The sequence below is a fragment of the Ranitomeya imitator genome, chromosome 9 (assembly GCF_032444005.1).
Source record: "Ranitomeya imitator isolate aRanImi1 chromosome 9, aRanImi1.pri, whole genome shotgun sequence".
NCBI lineage: Eukaryota > Metazoa > Chordata > Amphibia > Anura > Dendrobatidae > Ranitomeya > Ranitomeya imitator.
The window spans coordinates 147,728,158-147,741,455 of record NC_091290.1 but is presented as its reverse complement, the minus strand read 5'-3'; the positions used below and the strand labels follow the sequence as shown (position 1 = coordinate 147,741,455).

The following is a 13,298-nucleotide window of genomic DNA, read 5'->3' as shown; positions in this document are numbered from 1 at the left end:
GGAGATGCTGGGACTAGTGGTGCAGGAGATACTGGGACTTGTGGTGCAGGAGATACTGGGACTTGTGGTGCAGGAGATACTGGGACTAGTGGTACAGGAGATGCTGGGACTTGTGGTGCAGGAGATGCTGGGACTAGTGGTGCTGGAGATGCTGGGACTAGTGGTGCAGGAGATGCTGGGACTAGTGGTGCTGGAGATGCTGGGACTAGTGGTGCTGGAGATGCTGGGACTAGTGGTGCAGGAGATGCTGGGACTAGTGGTGCAGGAGATGCTGGGACTAGTGGTGCTGGAGATGCTGGGACTAGTGGTGCAGGAGATGCTGGGACTAGTGGTGCTGGAGATGCTGGGACTAGTGGTGCTGGAGATGCTGGGACTAGTGGTGCAGGAGATGCTGGGACTAGTGGTGCAGGAGATGCTGGGACTAGTGGTGCTGGAGATACTGGGACTAGTGGTACAGGAGATACTGGGACTAGTGGTGCAGGAGATGCTGGGACTAGTGGTGCAGGAGATGCTGGGACTAGTGGTGCTGGAGATGCTGGGACTAGTGGTGCTGGAGATGCTGGGACTAGTGGTGCTGGAGATACTGGGACTAGTGGTGCTGGAGATGCTGGGACTAGTGGTGCTGGAGATGCTGGGACTAGTGGTGCTGGAGATACTGGGACTAGTGGTGCTGGAGATACTGGGACTAGTGGTGCTGGAGATGCTGGGACTAGTGGTACAGGAGATACTGGGACTAGTGGTGCTGGAGATGCTGGGACTAGTGGTGCTGGAGATGCTGGGACTAGTGGTGCTGGAGATACTGGGACTAGTGGTGCAGGAGATGCTGGGACTAGTGGTGCTGGAGATGCTGGAGACTAGTGGTGCAGGAGATGCTGGGACTAGTGGTGCAGGAGATACTGGGACTAGTGGTGCAGGAGATACTGGGACTAGTGGTACAGGAGATGCTGGGACTAGTGGTGCAGGAGATGCTGGGACTAGTGGTGCTGGAGATGCTGGGACTAGTGGTGCAGGAGATGCTGGGACTAGTGGTGCTGGAGATGCTGGGACTAGTGGTGCAGGAGATGCTGGGACTAGTGGTACAGGAGATGCTGGGACTAGTGGTGCAGGAGATACTGGGACTTGTGGTGCAGGAGATACTGGGACTTGTGGTGCAGGAGATACTGGGACTAGTGGTACAGGAGATGCTGGGACTTGTGGTGCAGGAGATGCTGGGACTAGTGGTGCTGGAGATGCTGGGACTAGTGGTGCAGGAGATGCTGGGACTAGTGGTGCTGGAGATGCTGGGACTAGTGGTGCTGGAGATGCTGGGACTAGTGGTGCAGGAGATGCTGGGACTAGTGGTGCAGGAGATGCTGGGACTAGTGGTGCTGGAGATGCTGGGACTAGTGGTGCAGGAGATGCTGGGACTAGTGGTGCTGGAGATGCTGGGACTAGTGGTGCTGGAGATGCTGGGACTAGTGGTGCAGGAGATGCTGGGACTAGTGGTGCAGGAGATGCTGGGACTAGTGGTGCTGGAGATACTGGGACTAGTGGTACAGGAGATACTGGGACTAGTGGTGCAGGAGATGCTGGGACTAGTGGTGCAGGAGATGCTGGGACTAGTGGTGCTGGAGATGCTGGGACTAGTGGTGCTGGAGATGCTGGGACTAGTGGTGCTGGAGATACTGGGACTAGTGGTGCTGGAGATGCTGGGACTAGTGGTGCTGGAGATGCTGGGACTAGTGGTGCTGGAGATACTGGGACTAGTGGTGCTGGAGATACTGGGACTAGTGGTGCTGGAGATGCTGGGACTAGTGGTACAGGAGATACTGGGACTAGTGGTGCTGGAGATGCTGGGACTAGTGGTGCTGGAGATGCTGGGACTAGTGGTGCTGGAGATACTGGGACTAGTGGTGCTGGAGATGCTGGGACTAGTGGTGCTGGAGATGCTGGGACTAGTGGTGCTGGAGATACTGGGACTAGTGGTGCTGGAGATACTGGGACTAGTGGTGCTGGAGATGCTGGGACTAGTGGTACAGGAGATGCTGGGACTAGTGGTGCTGGAGATGCTGGGACTAGTGGTGCTGGAGATGCTGGGACTAGTGGTGCTGGAGATACTGGGACTAGTGGTGCTGGAGATGCTGGGACTAGTGGTGCTGGAGATGCTGGGACTAGTGGTGCTGGAGATACTGGGACTAGTGGTACAGGAGATACTGGGACTAGTGGTGCAGGAGATGCTGGGACTAATGGTGCTGGAGATGCTGGGACTAGTGGTGCTAGCACAGTTTTATCCTCCCGGCACATGAGCTGTAGACCCCCCTCCCCATCTGAGTCTCTGGGGGTCCTGGAGGATGGAGTGAGCTGGGCTCTAGTACTGAGGGATTTCCCTCTCGCACAGCCGCCCTCCCCTCTCGCACTGCCGCCATGCTCGTTACGTATCGTGGTGACGTCACTTGGCCCTGCACGGCGCTGGTTGTCGAGCGCAGCGAGCAGACGGCGCCGGTTGATGACGTAGCGAGTTGACGCCGGCACCAGTGGATGACGTCAGTGAGGCCGCCTGCAGCAGGAGCGGGATCCCGTCACTCGTTGTCGCCTGTGTGTGAGCGAGGATCCCGGCGCCGTCCCCGGCCCTCCAGCCTCAGGTAAGCGGGATATGAGGAGGCGGAGTGCTGGCCCGGACCCTGTACTGTACCGGGGCGCTCCTGTCATGGCCGCTGCCACAGTCCGGGGCTCTGCTGTTTGGGAGACGCCTCATCTCGTCCTCTTTGCCTCCACTCAGCTTTAGTATTGGGGCGTCTGTGTCCGGGGGTCAGTACCTGTAGAAAGAGGGGTACAGATTATGGGGGTCAGAGGTCACATTATGCCCAGTGTCGGGGTCCCCCCGGTATTATTGACCTGCCCGGTGTCGGGGTCCCCCCGGTATTATTGACCTGCCCGGTGTCAGGGTCCCCTCAGTATTAATGACCTGCCCGGTGTCAGGGTCCCCCCAGTATTAATGATCTGTCCGGTGTCAGGGTCCCCCCAGTATTAATGATCTGCCCGGTGTCAGGGTCCCCCCAGTATTAATGATCTGTCCGGTGTCAGGGTCCCCCCAGTATTAATGATCTGCCCGGTGTCAGGGTCCCCCCAGTATTAATGATCTGTCCGGTGTCAGGGTCCCCCCAGTATTAATGATCTGCCCGGTGTCAGGGTCCCCTCAGTATTAATGACCTGCCCGGTGTCAGGGTCCCCCCAGTATTAATGATCTGCCCGGTGTCAGGGTCCCCTCAGTATTAATGATCTGCCCGGTGTCAGGGTCCCCCCAGTATTAATGATCTGTCCGGTGTCAGGGTCCCCCCGGTATTATTGACCTGCCCGGTGTCAGGGTCCCCCCAGTATTAATGATCTGCCCGGTGTCAGGGTCCCCCCAGTATTAATGATCTGTCCGGTGTCAGGGTCCCCCCAGTATTAATGATCTGCCCGGTGTCAGGGTCCCCCCAGTATTAATGATCTGCCCGGTGTCAGGGTCCCCCCGGTATTATTGACCTGCCCGGTGTCAGGGTCCCCCCAGTATTAATGATCTGTCCGGTGTCAGGGTCCCCCCAGTATTAATGATCTGCCCGGTGTCAGGGTCCCCTGGTATTATTGACCTGCCCGGTGTCAGGGTCCCCCCGGTATTATTGACCTGCCCGGTGTCAGGGTCCCCCCAGTATTAATGATCTGTCCGGTGTCAGGGTCCCCCCAGTATTAATGATCTGCCCGGTGTCAGGGTCCCCCCAGTATTAATGATCTGCCCGGTGTCAGGGTCCCCCCGGTATTATTGACCTGCCCGGTGTCGGGGTCCCCCCGGTATTATTGACCTGCACGGCGTCAGGGTCCCCTCAGTATTAATGACCAGCCCGGTGTCAGGGTCCCCTCAATATTAATGATCTGCCCGGTGTCGGGGTCCCCTCAGTATTAATGACCTGCCCGGTGTCAGGGTCCCCTCAGTATTAATGATCTGCCCGGTGTCAGGGTCCCCTCAGTATTAATGACCTGCCCGGTGTCAGGGTCCCCTCAGTATTAATGACCAGCCCGGTGTCAGGGTCCCCTCAGTACTAATGACCTGCCCGGTGTCAGGGTCCCCCCAGTATTAATGATCTGTCCGGTGTCAGGGTCCCCCCAGTATTAATGATCTGCCCGGTGTCAGGGTCCCCCCAGTATTAATGATCTGCCCGGTGTCAGGGTCCCCCCGGTATTATTGACCTGCCCGGTGTCGGGGTCCCCCCGGTATTATTGACCTGCACGGCGTCAGGGTCCCCTCAGTATTAATGACCAGCCCGGTGTCAGGGTCCCCTCAATATTAATGATCTGCCCGGTGTCGGGGTCCCCTCAGTATTAATGACCTGCCCGGTGTCAGGGTCCCCTCAGTATTAATGATCTGCCCGGTGTCAGGGTCCCCTCAGTATTAATGACCTGCCCGGTGTCAGGGTCCCCTCAGTATTAATGACCTGCCCGGTGTCAGGGTCCCCTCAGTATTAATGACCTGCCCGGTGTCAGGGTCCCCTCTGCATTAATGATCTGCCCGGTGTCAGGGTCCCCTCAGTATTAATGATCTGCCCGGTGTCGGGGTCCCCTCAGTATTAATGACCTGCCCGGTGTCAGGGTCCCCTCAGTATTAATGATCTGCCCGGTGTCAGGGTCCCCTCTGCATTAATGATCTGCCCGGTGTCAGGGTCCCCTCAGTATTAATGATCTGCCCGGTGTCAGGGTCCCCTCAGTATTAATGACCTGCCCGGTGTCAGGGTCCCCTCTGCATTAATGATCTGCCCGGTGTCAGGGTCCCCTCAGTATTAATGATCTGCCCGGTGTCGGGGTCCCCTCAGTATTAATGACCTGCCCGGTGTCAGGGTCCCCCTGGTATTAATGATCTGCCCGGTGTCAGGGTCCCCTCAGTATTAATGATCTGCCCGGTGTCAGGGTCCCCTCAGTATTAATGACCTGCCCGGTGTCAGGGTCCCCTCTGTATTAATGACCTGCCCGGTGTCAGGGTCCCCCGGTATTATTGACCTGCCCGGTGTCAGGGTCCCCTCAGTATTAATGACCTGCCCGGTGTCAGAGTTCCCTCACTATTAATGACCTGCCCGGTGTCAGGGTCCCCCTGGTATTAATGACCTGCCCGGTGTCAGGGTCCCCCTGGTATTATTGACCTGCCCGGTGTCAGAGTTCCCTCACTATTAATGACCTGCCCGGTGTCAGGGTCCCCTCAGTATTAATGACCTGCCTGGTGTCAGGGTCCCCTCAGTATTATTGACCTGCCCAGTGTCAGGGTCCCCCCAGTATTAATGACCTGCCCGGTGTCAGGGTCCCCTCAATATTAATGACCTGCCCGGTGTCAGGGTCCCCTCAGTATTAATGACATGCCCAGTCTCATGTGCGGATTGTGCTGCACATACTATACACACGTGACACCTTCCTTGCTCCTGCGCGGACTGTTTTGCACCTGCTATACACCCCTGACACACGGTGTGAAGCCTGCCCTGCTCCTGTGTAAATTGTGCTGCACATACTATACACCCCTGACCCACGGCGTGAAGCCTGCCCTGCTCCTGTGCGGATTGTCTTGCACATACTATACACCCCTGACACACGGCGTGAAGCCTTCCCTGCTCCTGTGCGGATTGTGCTGTACATACTATACACCCCTGACACACGGCGTGAAGCCTTCCCTGCTCCTGTGCGGATTGTGCTGTACATACTATACACCCCTGACACACGGCGTGAAGCCTGCCCTGCTCCTGTGCGGATTGTGCTGTACATACTATACAACCCTGACACACGGCGTGAAGCCTGCCCTGCTCCTGTGCGGATTGTGCTGTACATACTATACAACCCTGACACACGGTGTGAAACCTGCCTTCTCCTGTGTAAATTGTGCTGCACATACTATACAACCCTGACACACGGCGTGAAGCCTGCCCTGCTCCTGTGCGGATTGTGCTGTACATACTATACACCCCTGACACACGGCGTGAAGCCTTCCCTGCTCCTGTGCGGATTGTGCTGTACATACTATACACCCCTGACACACGGCGTGAAGCCTGCCCTGCTCCTGTGCGGATTGTGCTGTACATACTATACACCCCTGACACACGGCGTGAAGCCTTCCCTGCTCCTGTGCGGATTGTGCTGTACATACTATACACCCCTGACACACGGCGTGAAGCCTGCCCTGCTCCTGTGCGGATTGTGCTGTTACATACTATACAACCCTGACACACGGTGTGAAACCTGCCTTCTCCTGTGTAAATTGTGCTGCACATACTATACAACCCTGACACACGGCGTGAAGCCTGCCCTGCTCCTGTGCGGATTGTGCTGTACATACTATACACCCCTGACACACGGCGTGAAGCCTGCCCTGTTCCTGTGCAGATTGTGCTGTACATACTATACACCCCTGACACACGGCGTGAAGCCTGCCCTGCTCCTGTGCGGATTGTGCTGTACATACTATACAACCCTGACACACGGCGTGAAGCCTGCCCTGCTCCTGTGCGGATTGTGCTGTACATACTATACACCCCTGACACACGGCGTGAAGCCTGCCCTGCTCCTGTGCGGATTGTGCTGTACATACTATACACCCCTGACACACGGCGTGAAGCCTGCCCTGCTCCTGTGCGGATTGTGCTGTACATACTATACAACCCTGACACACGGTGTGAAACCTGCCTTCTCCTGTGTAAATTGTGCTGCACATACTATACACCCCTGACCCACGGCGTGAAGCCTGCCCTGCTCCTGTGCGGATTGTGCTGTACATACTATACACCCCTGACCCACGGCGTGAAGCCTGCCCTGCTCCTGTGCGGATTGTGCTGTACATACTATACAACCCTGACACACGGTGTGAAACCTGCCTTCTCCTGTGTAAATTGTGCTGCACATACTATACAACCCTGACACACGGCGTGAAGCCTGCCCTGCTCCTGTGCGGATTGTGCTGTACATACTATACACCCCTGACACACGGCGTGAAACCTGCCCTGTTCCTGTGCAGATTGTGCTGTACATACTATACACCCCTGACACACGGCGTGAAGCCTGCCCTGCTCCTGTGCGGATTGTGCTGTACATACTATACACCCCTGACACACGGCGTGAAGCCTGCCCTGCTCCTGTGCGGATTGTGCTGTACATACTATACACCCCTGACACACGGCGTGAAGCCTGCCCTGCTCCTGTGCGGATTGTGCTGTACATACTATACACCCCTGACACACGGCGTGAAGCCTGCCCTGCTCCTGTGCGGATTGTGCTGTACATACTATACACCCCTGACACACGGCGTGAAGCCTGCCCTGCTCCTGTGCGGATTGTGCTGTACATACTATACAACCCTGACACACGGTGTGAAACCTGCCTTCTCCTGTGTAAATTGTGCTGCACATACTATACAACCCTGACACACGGCGTGAAGCCTGCCCTGCTCCTGTGCGGATTGTGCTGTACATACTATACACCCCTGACACACGGCGTGAAGCCTGCCCTGCTCCTGTGCGGATTGTTCTGTACATACTATACACCCCTGACACACGGCGTGAAGCCTTCCCTGCTCTTGTGCGGATTGTGCTGTACATACTATACACCCCTGACACACGGCGTGAAGCCTGCCCTGTTCCTGTGCAGATTGTGCTGTACATACTATACACCCCTGACACACGGCGTGAAGCCTGCCCTGCTCCTGTGCGGATTGTGCTGTACATACTATACACCCCTGACACACGGCGTGAAGCCTGCCCTGTTCCTGTGCAGATTGTGCTGTACATACTATACAACCCTGACACACGGCGTGAAGCCTTCCCTGCTCCTGTGCGGATTGTGCTGTACATACTATACACCCCTGACACACGGCGTGAAGCCTGCCCTGCTCCTGTGCGGATTGTGCTGTACATACTATACACCCCTGACACACGGCGTGAAGCCTGCCCTGCTCCTGTGCGGATTGTGCTGTACATACTATACACCCCTGACACACGGCGTGAAGCCTGCCCTGCTCCTGTGCGGATTGTGCTGTACATACTATACACCCCTGACACACGGCGTGAAGCCTGCCCTGCTCCTGTGCGGATTGTGCTGTACATACTATACAACCCTGACACACGGTGTGAAACCTGCCTTCTCCTGTGTAAATTGTGCTGCACATACTATACAACCCTGACACACGGCGTGAAGCCTGCCCTGCTCCTGTGCGGATTGTGCTGTACATACTATACAACCCTGACGCACGGCGTGAAGCCTGCCCTGCTCCTGTGCGAATTGTGCTGTACATACTATACTCCCCTGACGCACGGCGTGAAGCCTGCCCTGCTCGGATTGTACTGCACATACTATACTCCCCTGACGCACGGCGTGAAGCCTGCCCTGCTCCTGTGCGGATTGTGCTGTACATACTATACACCCCTGACGCACGGCGTGAAGCCTGCCCTGCTCCTGTGCGAATTGTGCTGTACATACTATACTCCCCTGACGCACGGCGTGAAGCCTGCCCTGCGCGGATTGTACTGCACATACTATACTCCCCTGACGCACGGCGTGAAGCCTACCCTGCTCCTGTGTGGATTGTGCTGCACATACTATACTCCCCTGACACACGGCGTGAAGCCTGCCCTGCTCCTGTGCAGATTGTGCTGTACATACGGTGCAGGCCTCGTCACCTCCGATGCACCGCTCTCCGGCATGGCAGATGAGCAGTAAATGTGTATCCACCCTCCTGCTAATATTTGGGGCCTGTGACCCCCTGTCTGGCACTGTCCCCCCTCCCCGCTCTTCACCACGGGGTCTCTGTGCACCTGGGGTTTTGCTGCTTCCTTGGATTCGTTTCCCATCGGGATCAATTATCTCACAATAGAAATTCCTTTTTTTTTTTCTGGATTGTTTCAGCGGTGGCCAGATCTCCTGGTGTAAGTTATAATCCATCTCCGCATAGAATAATACCGCAAACATGTCCTCTCGGTACGGGGACGCCCCTGTCATGTTCCCAGGATGGGTGCAGCTATTACCTGCCGGCAGAGACCCCCGTATGCTCCTGTGCACACCTGTGTGTCCTGATGGTTGCAGACAGCAAGCAATCCCTGCACTGTCTCTTTTTACTGTTGTGTCCCTCACCATCCGGGAGAAGGGACATGTTAGAGGGACTTTCCTTAGGATAGGCCTTGTGTCAGGACGCTGCGTGTCCTTGGCTGTAGGGAGTACGGAGCAATGTGATCACTGCAGGCTGGCGACTTCACATGGCTAATTGGTGCCGCCGATCTGATCCTCCCACCTGCCGGCATCCCCAACGCTTTTTTTTTTTTAAATGCCTGCTTGTCAGTGAATGGAAGCGCTGAAAGCGTAATACTTTTCACAGCGGAGGGTTTGCTCCAGATGCATCTGGTCTGGACATTCCCCTGTGATAGAAGCTGCACTAATATTTCTCCTGCTCTGATACTTTTTACAAAAATCTCCTTTTCGGCTTCATGGAAATGAGAAATGTTCTATTCACTGACAACAAGCACATATTTTGGTAATGGCGGAGACGTATCCGTATCCTGCTTTCCGCTTTGTTATGCTTTCATATTGTTTTTTTCAGGTACGTTGGATAAATGGCCTCCCCGGAGAGTCCTGAACGGGACCCACTGTCTCCTGAAGAAATCTTACCTGAGCTGACAGATGAAGAGGAAGACGATTACGGGGATCAGTCTTCAGACCATGAGCTGGACGCGGAGGAGGAGGATGGCCACAGGGACCCGATGGACGATAGGAGCCCTCTCAATGACTTGTCCGAACCTCTCTCGGGCTCTGAAGGACACTCTTCCCCCATATCAAACAATAAGAATTCGCCAAAGTCTTTCCCAGAGGATAAAGCTATGTCTGGGTCCAACTCTGAGCCCCTCCAAGATTCCCCTGATTCCCCTCCAGTGGAGAAAAGCAGCATAGACCTTCCAGAAAGGAACCAAGATGGCCCCGAAGAGCCCGAGAGCCGCCCAGCGAGGTCCCCTCTCCCCTCCGATGACGAGGATCACTTGAGTGAGACCAAGTCTCTGCGCTCCGAGAGCGAACACATCCGAGACGGTCCGCCTTCTCCGAACGAGGACGATGATGACCACAAAGGAGGCAACGACCTTCACGATGAGGCTTCTTCTGTGACTCGAGAACTGGATGAGCATGAACTGGATTATGACGAAGAGGTTCCAGAAGAACTGGCGGGCCCCAACCTGGAAGACGACCAAGAGAAACTTGTGGCTGACGACGAAGAAGACAAAGAAGGATCTCCGCTCAACAAGAAGGATGAGAGTCAGAAGGACAAGAAGAAGAAGGACGACGACGATGGAGAGATCGATGAAGGGGAGATTGATGTGAGTGACGGGGGGTTACACGTCACATATTTCATGGGTTTCCAACACGCGTGTCGGCCATATTGGGACCAGCGATGTATAAATACAGGAGACGATTGGAGCATGTCTGTTTGTGTGTCGGCCATATTGGAGACCAGCAATGTATAAATACAGGAGACGATTGGAGCATGTCTGCGCATGTGTGTCGGCCATATTGGAGACCAGCAATGTATAAATACAGGAGACGATTGGAGCATGTCTGCGCATGTGTGTCGGCCATATTGGAGACCAGCAATGTATAAATACAGAAGATTGGAGCATGTCTGTGAATGTGTGTCGGCCATATTGGAGACCAGCGATGTGTACGGTAAATACAGGAGAAGATTGGAGCATGTCTGTGTTTGTGTGTCGGCCATATTGGAGACCAGCAATGTATGAATACAGAAGATTGGAGCATGTCTGCGCATGTGTGTCGGCCATATTGGAGACCAGCAATGTATAAATACAGAAGAAGATTGGAGCATGTCTGTGCATGTGTGTCGGCCATATTGGGGACCAGCAATGTATAAATACAGGAGACGCCATATTGGAGAGCAGTCATCTTCTCATGTCCCAATCCATTATGTATGTCCCCACGCGCCGTCAGCGTCTAGAATTTTTGCATGCCTCACATGCACTTAAAGGGACACTGTCACCTGAATTTGGAGGGAACAATCTTCAGCCATGGAGGCGGGGTTTTCGGGTGTTTGATTCACCCTTTCCTTACCCGCTGGCTGCAATATTGGATTGAAGTTCATTCTCTGTCCTTCATAGTACACGCCTGCACAAGGCAAGATTGCACCTAGTGCAGGCATGTACTACGGAGGACAGAGAATGAACTTCAATCCAATATTGCAGCCAGCGGGTAAGGAAAGGGTGAATCAAACACCTGAAAACCCCGCCCCTATGGCTGAAGATTGTTCCCTCCAAATTCAGGTGACAGAGTCCCTTTAAGATTCTCATCACCATCTTTGAATTGCTCTTTACGGTATCTGTATTTCTGAAAGTTACGGACTCCTGTCGCACTACTGGAAATTGAACATAATCCGGAATAAAAGCAAGACAATATATTCAGAGTATACGAGATAATCACAGATCAGACTAGGTCCTTAAGTAATGGGATAAGAACCACCCGCACTGTGGCTAAAAAAGGCGCCGACTCTTGGTATTGAAACATAACAAAATCTCAATGCCTACATTTCACATAAATTTAATTTTTTCAAAAGTAATCGGATTATGGAGGAAAAATTCAACATGTCTTCAACATGGCCGACATACCTGTGCAGACATTCTCCAATCTTTTGTTTTCTCTTGTATTTGTACATTGTTGGTCTCCAATATGGCCGACACTCATGCGCAGACATGCTCTAGTCTTCTGTTTTCTCTTTTATTTATACATTGTTGTCTCCAATATGGCCGACACTCATGCGCAGACATGCTCTAGTCTTCTGTTTTCTCTTGTATTTGTACATCGCTGGTCTCCAATATGGCCGACACTCATGTGCAGACATGCTCTAGTCTTCTGTTTTCTCTTGTATTTGTACATCGCTGGTCTCCAATATGGCCGACACTCATGTGAAGACATTCTCTAGTCTTCTGTTTTCTCTTGTATTTGTACATTGTTGTCTCCAATATGGCCGACACTCATGTGCAGACATTCTCTAGTCTTGTGTTTTCTCTTGTATTTGTACATCGCTGGTCTCCAATATGGCCGACACTCATGTGCAGACATGCTCTAGTCTTTTGTTTTCTCTTGTATTTATACATTGTTGTCTCCAATATGGCCGACACTCATGTGCAGACATTCTCTAGTCTTCTGTTTTCTCTTGTATTTGTACATTGTTGTCTCCAATATGGCCGACACTCATGTGCAGACATGCTCTAGTCTTCTGTTTTCTCTTGTATTTGTACATTGTTGTCTCCAATATGGCCGACACTCATGTGCAGACATTCTCTAGTCTTCTGTTTTCTCTTGTATTTGTACATTGTTGTCTCCAATATGGCCGACACTCATGTGCAGGCATGCTCTAGTCTTCTGTTTTCTCTTGTATTTGTACATTGTTGTCTCCAATATGGCCGACACTCATGTGCAGACATTCTCTAGTCTTCTGTTTTCTCTTGTATTTGTACATTGTTGTCTCCAATATGGCCGACACTCATGTGCAGACATGCTCTAGTCTTCTGTTTTCTCTTGTATTTGTACATCGCTGGTCTCCAATATGGCCGACACTCATGTGCAGACATGCTCTAGTCTTGTGTTTTCTCTTGTATTTGTACATCGCTGGTCTCCAATATGGCCGACACTCATGTGCAGACATGCTCTAGTCTTCTGTTTTCTCTTGTATTTGTACATTGTTGTCTCCAATATGGCCAACACTCATGTGCAGACATTCTCTAGTCTTCTGTTTTCTCTTGTATTTGTACATTGTTGTCTCCAATATGGCCGACACTCATGTGCAGACATGCTCTAGTCTTCTGTTTTCTCTTGTATTTGTACATTGTTGTCTCCAATATGGCCGACACTCATGTGCAGACATGCTCTAGTCTTCTGTTTTCTCTTGTATTTGTACATTGTTGTCTCCAATATGGCCGACACTCATGTGCAGACATTCTCTAGTCTTCTGTTTTCTCTTGTATTTGTACATCGCTGGTCTCCAATATGGCCGACACTCATGTGCAGACATTCTCTAGTCTTGTGTTTTCTCTTGTATTTGTACATCGCTTGTCTCCAATATGGCCGACACTCATGTGCAGACATGCTCTAGTCTTCTGTTTTCTCTTGTATTTGTACATTGTTGTCTCCAATATGGCCGACACTCATGTGCAGACATTCTCTAGTCTTGTGTTTTCTCTTGTATTTGTACATCGCTGGTCTCCAATATGGCCGACACTCATGTGCAGACATGCTCTAGTCTTTTGTTTTCTCTTGTATTTATACATTGT

General features: G+C 53.0%; 1 protein-coding gene across 1 annotated transcript in view; it reads left to right on the top strand.

Moving 5' to 3' along the window:
- Positions 1 to 2,491: 2,491 nt before the first annotated feature.
- Positions 2,492 to 13,298, top strand: part of ZC3H18 (zinc finger CCCH-type containing 18) — a 62,238-nt gene continuing 51,431 nt past the window's right edge. Inside the window, exons 1-2 of the mRNA XM_069739382.1 lie at positions 2,492 to 2,621; positions 9,572 to 10,337. Of these exons, the coding sequence (XP_069595483.1) occupies positions 9,585 to 10,337 (753 nt within the window). The 5' untranslated portion in view covers positions 2,492 to 2,621; positions 9,572 to 9,584. The remainder of the gene's footprint in view (positions 2,622 to 9,571; positions 10,338 to 13,298) is intronic.